This window comes from Chiloscyllium plagiosum, chromosome 1, assembly GCF_004010195.1.
Source record: "Chiloscyllium plagiosum isolate BGI_BamShark_2017 chromosome 1, ASM401019v2, whole genome shotgun sequence".
Lineage (NCBI taxonomy): Eukaryota > Metazoa > Chordata > Chondrichthyes > Orectolobiformes > Hemiscylliidae > Chiloscyllium > Chiloscyllium plagiosum.
The window spans coordinates 12,319,632-12,326,059 of NC_057710.1; the positions used below are offsets into that span (position 1 = coordinate 12,319,632).

Here is a 6,428-nt window from a genome sequence, read left to right on the forward strand (position 1 = left end):
GCCCACAGAAAGTCTCGTGTTCTTTCAGGTTTCCACTATATTTTGCCAACACTTGGGAGTCTGCAGGTCTTTTGCGTCTGGCTGTGATCTTGCATTGACGTTCTGGCCTCCACCTAGTGGTAGAAGTTGGTCTGTGCAGGTATATCTCGATTTCAGTTGCAACTGCACCAACTAGCATGTGCCACAAGATGGTGCATGATTAATTTAATTGAGTACAAATACTTTAGAAATGAAGTTTCAAAATATGGAAATACAATAAATGTTTTATTATAAAGGCTATTTTAGTCATTAAAGAAGATTTTAAGAAATGTATACCATTTCATCCAAGGCCCTGAAATATCTAAATTTATTGTCTATTGTATCAAATCATATTTGTTTAATGATTTTTTATTTTTCTTCCATTGTGCTATTTAAAACCAGTTTCTTTTACATTTAATTGTGCAAGTTACTTCAGCGAAGAATACACAGCACTGCATGCATATAGTAGTGTTTCAACCCATACGTTGCTTTTTTTTTAAGGCAGGAAATGTCCATTTAGAATCTTGATTTTAAGGAACATGTTTGCAAATTTGTGTGAGTGCATATGCTGCCCTTGCTGTATGTGCCTGTTTAAACCTACATATGTTATGTAACTTATCATCTTTGTAGTGCATTTGAATGGAGTTACTTTGTCAATAATACTGTAGGTCTGACCTGTAGTTTTGAGATGAAACAAAGGGTTTAAGAGAGTATTGTAAAATTCTGTTTTTTTTTCAGGCTGAAGAAAGTTTTTTGGGAAATATTCTTGCAAGTGGAGATTCTGTCTACCTTTGTTCTGGTAGTTCAGCATCCAGACCAGAAGAAGGTAACTTAATTCATCTATTGGATCATATTGTATTTGACTCATTGAATAGAATCATACAATGGCCACTCCATCTAACCTGCACATCTTTGGACTGTGGGAGGAAACTGGAGCACCTGGCTAAAACCCACAAGTGTAAACTCCGCACAAATAGTCACCCAAGGCTGGAATCGAACCCTTGTCCCCGTATGACTCGATGACTATAAAACCTCAATGAAGTTCTGACTTTCTTCTCTTTTCAATAGCAAGAGGTTTAAGTGGCAAGCCATATCCGTAAATCTTAACATTGAAAGTGTCCTTGGAATAGAGAATTGAAAGGTTGTTTGTTGCCTCGTCTTGATGGCTGTCTGTCCTAGTTGCTGATACTGGAGATTATGCATAATGAAATTGGCATTATTTGTGAACAGTGAATGTATGTGCATCCTAACCTGGATCAAATCTGTTTATCCACCTATCGTTGTTTGGTGACCTAAACAGGTTTCTGTTCTAGCTTTGCTTTACATTTAAAATTCTCTAATATCCAAGCTGCTTATGGCTCTTTGCAAGGGCTACTAAACAGCCAGCTATTCATTGCCCATCCTTAATTGCCCTTAACTGACTAGTTTATCACACCACTTCAGAGGGAAGTTAAGAGTCAGCCATATTACTGTGAGCTTGGAGTCATATGTAGGCCATACCAGGCAAGGATGAAAGTTTTTATACTTTTCTGTATATTAGTGAACCAAAGGAACAAGTTTGACATTTGGTGTTGGCTCTGTAGTCATCATCATGACACTGTGGTTACTGACCTCATTTCATCTGGTGAACCCCTCCCCCGCTTCACCCCATCCAACAGCCTTCAAGCTGATAGTCCCCCAGCTCTGCACAACTTGCTTCTTACCTCATTCTGAAAATTCACTAACAGGACTACTCTGGCAGACCTATTGTGTTTGCCTGCTCCTGTCCCACAGAACTCATCTGTTCCGAGCTTGACTTGAGTCATTTCTCTCCGGTCTAGTCCCTGTCCACTTCAGTCCTCTATTCTTCTAACAATGCATGTCAGTTTTGGACTTTCCAATTTGCAGGCTTCAGCCGCCTCCTTTTTACCATGAGCATGCAATCCCTTCATGCATCTATCCCCCACAAGGATGAGACCATAAGATACAGAAACAAAAGTTAGGCCATTCAGCCAATGAGTCTGCAGCGCCATTCAATCAAGACTGATATGTTTCTCAACCCCATTCTCCCACTTTCTTCTGTAACCCTTGATCCCCCGATACTCAAGAACCTAACTATCTCCATCTTAAATATACTCGATGACCTGGCCTCCACAGCCTTCTGTGACAATGAATTCCACAGATTAACTGCTCTTTGGCTAAAGAGGTTTCTGCTTACCTCCATTCTAAAAGATCTTCCCTTTATGGAGACTTGGATATCACAGGGGCAGGAATGGTTGTTGGATGTTCCAGGGTTTAGATGTTTCAAAAGGAATGGGGGTGGAGTTGGGGGGATGGGGGTGGGGGTGGGGGTGGTCATTGCTAACCAGGAGCTGTATCACAGCTGCAAAATGGGAGGTTGTCAAGGAAGGTTTGTCTACAGAGTGAGTATGGGTGGAAGTCAGAAATAGGAAAGGAGCAGTAACTTTATTGGGAGTTTTCTACAGATACCCCAATAGCAACAGAAACGCAGAGGAGCAGATTGGAGGCAGAGTTTGGAAAGGTGCAGAAAAAACAGGGTTGTTGTCATGGGTGTCTTTAACCTCCCTAATGTTGATTGGAACATCCTTAGTTCAATAGTTTGGATAGAGCAGTTTTTGTCAGGTTTTGTCCAGGAAGGATTCCTTTACTCAATATGTAGACAGGCTGACTAGGGGTGGGGGGGTCATATTGGATTTGGTGCTTGGTAACAAACTAGGCCAAATATCAGAGCATTTTGGTGATAGTGATCACAACTCTGACCTTCACGACAGTCATGGAGAAGGATAGGAGCAGATGGTATGGGAAAGTATTTAATTGGGGGAGGGGAATGACAATGCTATTAGGCAGCAACTGGGGCACCTGAATTGGGAATAGATGTTCTTGGGAAAATGCAGGATAGAAATGTGGAGGCTGCTGAAGATGCTGGATAGGTTTGTCCCACTGAGGTAAGGAAGGGATGGTAGGGTGAACGAACCTTCGGTGACAAGGGATGTAGAACATCCAGTCAAGAGAAGAAACAAGATTAGCTAAGGTTGAGGAGGCAAAGATTAGACTGGGCTCTCGAGGGTTACAAGGTAGCCAGGAAGGAACTGAAGAATGGACTTAGGAGAGCTAGAAGGGGGCATGATAAAGCCTTCGTGAGTTGGATTAAGGAGAACCCGAAGGCATTCTACACTTAAGTGAGGAATAAGAGGATGGTCAGAGTGAGGGTAGGGCCAAATAGATGTTGGTTAAGGAGGAGGATGTGCTGAAATGTTTGAAACACATGAGGATTATACAAGTCCCCTGGCCCAGATGGGATATATCCAAGGTTACTACAAAAAGTGAGGGAAGAGATTGCTGTGTCTTTGGCGATGATATTTGAGTCCTCATTGTCCACTGGAGTGGTGCCAGCTGATTTGAGGGTGGCAGAATTTATTCTCCTGTTCAAGGGGATAGGGGAAAATCCTGCGAATTACAGACCAGTCAGTCTTGCGTCCATGGTGGGCAAATTATTTGAGAGGATTCTGAGAGACAGGATTTACAATTACTTGGAAAAACCATAGTTTGATTATAGATAGTCAGCATGACTTTGAGGGGCAGGTCATGTCTCCAAGCTTTATTGTAGTCTTTGAGGATGTGACAAAACACATTGAAGGTAGAGCAGTGGATTTTAGCAAACATTCCCCATGATGGGCTCATTCAGAAAGTAAGGAGGCATGGGATACAGGGAAATTTGGCTGGCTGGTTGGATGCAGGATTGACTCGTCCATAGGAGGCAGAAGATAGTAGTAGATGGAAAGTATTCAGCTTGGAGCTCAGTGACTAGTAATGTTCTGTAAGGATCTGACCTGGGACCTCTGTTCTTTGTGATTTTGATAAGTGACTTGGATGAGGAAGTGGAAAGGTGGGTTAGTAAGTTTGATGATGAATGAAGGTTGGTGGCATTGTGGATAGTGTGGAGGGCTGTTGTAGGTTGCAATGGGACATTGACAGGATGCAGAGTTGGGCTGGAGTTTAACCTGGAAAAGTGTGAAGTGATTCATTTTGGAAAGTAGAATTTGAATGCAGAATACAGGGTTAAAGGCCGGATTTTTGGCAGTGTGGAGGAACAGAGGGATCTTGGGGTCCATGTCCATAGATCCCTCAAAGTTGTCACCCAAATTGATAGGGTTGTTATGAAGGTGTATGGTGTTAGACTCATAGAAACCTTACAGTGTGGAAACAGGCCATTTGGCCCAACTGTCTGAAGGGTAACCCACCCAAATCCATTCCCCTACCCTGTGACTCTCCATATGTCCCTGAACACCATGGGCAACCTAGCAAGGTCAATTCAGCTAACTTGTACGTCTTTGGATTGTGGGAGGAAACCCACGCAAATATGGGGTGAATGTGCAAACTCCACATAGACCGTTTCCAGAGGCTAGAATCGAACCCGGTTCCCTGACACTGAGGCAACAGTGCTATTCACTGAGCCACCATGCCATCCATATGGTGTGTTGGCTTCCATTAGCAGGAGAATTGACTTTAAGAACCGTGAGGTTATGCTGCAGCTCTATGGAGACCTGGTTAAACCCCATCATTTTAAACATCAAGTGTAGACCCAGAGTCATCAAGCGTTCCTCATATGTTAAGCTTTTCGTTCCTGGGATCATTCTCGTGAACCACCTCCAAATACACTCCAGGATTGGTACATCCATCCTAAAATGGGCCAAAAATACCACACAATACTCCATGTGAGAGCCTTCCAGGACCTCAGAAGTGCATTCCTGCTTTTATATTCAAGTCCTCTCAAAGTAAATACCATCATTACATTTACCTTCCCAACTACTGACTCAGAGCTGAAAATGTGTTGCTGGAAAAGCGCAGCAGGTCAGGCAGCATCCAAGGAACAGGAGAATTGACGTTTCGGGCATAAGCCCTGTCCGAAACGTCGATTCTCCTGTTCCTTGGATGCTGCCTGACCTGCTGTGCTTTTCCAGCAACATATTTTCAGCTCTGATCTCCAGCATCTGCAGCCCTCACTTTCTCAACTACTGACTCAACCTGAAAGTTTACCTTGAGAGAATCCTGAACCAGAACTCCCAAGTCTCGATTTTTCTCCCCATTTAGAAAATAGTCCATGCCTCTCTTCTTCCTGCCAAAGTGAAAGACCTCACACTTTCCCACATTGTACTCCACCTGCCACTTCTTTGCCCACTTTTCTAACCTGTCCAAATCCTTCTGCAGTCTCCCCGCCTCCTTAATGCTACCTGTCCCTCTACCTGTCTTTGTATCGTTTGCAAACTTGGCCAGAATGCCTTCAGTTCATTCATCCAGATTGTCGATGTACAAAGTGAAAAGTGTGGACCCACTGAGCCTTGCGGAACACCCTTTGTCACCGGCTACCATCCTGAGAAAGGACCCTTTTATCCCTACTCTCGGCTTTCTGCTAGATAGCTAAGCTTCTATCCATGCTTGCACCTTGCCTATAACACCATGGGCCCTTATCCTACTCAGTAGCCTCCTGTGTGGCACCTTGTCAAAGGCCTTCTTGAAGTCCAGATAGATAACTTCCATTGGCTCTCATTGGTCTAACCTGCTAGTTACTTCCTCAAAGAATTCGAACAGATTTGTCAGGCATGACCCAAATTTACCACACTTCCAAGTATTCAGAAATCTGAACCTTCACAATGGATCCCAGGATCTTATCCACGACTGAGGTTAGGCTAATTGGTCTGTAATTTTTCCATCTTCAGCCTTACTCCTTTTTAAAACAGATGTCCCATTAGTGGTTTTCCAGTCCTGTAGGACCCTCTCTGATTCTAGTGATTCCAGAAAGATCACCACTAACTCCTTCACTATCTCTTCAGCTTATCTCCCTTAGAACAATGGGGTGTAGTCCATCTGGTCCAGGTGATGTATCCACCTTCAGGCCATTCAGTTTGTCTAGCACCTTCTCCTTGGTGATGGCCACTATACTGTGCTCTGCCCCCTCACTCTCTTGATGTTTTGGGATATTACTCATGTCTTCCACCATGAAGACTAACACAAAGTAATGATTCAGTTCCTGAGCCATTTTCCAGTGGCCCAATGTTAGCCTTTGCCTCATCCCACTGCCCTTTGCTATGTTATATGCTTTCACTTTTGATTTTATGCTTTTTCAGACTTCCCCAGTCAGCCATGATTGCCCCATCCACCTTATACCATGCTTCTTCTCCCTCGGAATGAATCTCTGTTGTATCTCCGGAATTACTCAGAGACTCCTGCCATTAGTCTTCCACTGTCTTTCCTGCTAGGCTCCTCTCCCAGGTATGGGCCTCAGCTATGCCTGTCTCTTTGTTGGCTACGTAGAGCAGTTGATCTTCCGTAATTACACCGGCACCACTCCCGACCTCTTCCTCCGCTACATTGATGACTGCATTGGCGCCACCTCGTGCTCCCGCAAGGAG

General features: G+C 43.8%; 1 protein-coding gene across 4 annotated transcripts in view; it reads left to right on the forward strand.

The window, feature by feature from the left end:
• Window positions 1–6,428, forward strand: part of dnaaf9 (dynein axonemal assembly factor 9) — a 227,511-nt gene that overhangs the window by 126,800 nt on the left and 94,283 nt on the right. For all 4 annotated transcript variants that reach the window (XM_043696504.1, XM_043696418.1, XM_043696328.1 and 1 more), the window contains one exon: window positions 757–844. In XM_043696504.1, coding sequence (XP_043552439.1) covers window positions 757–844 — 88 coding nt within the window. The remainder of the gene's footprint in view (window positions 1–756; window positions 845–6,428) is intronic.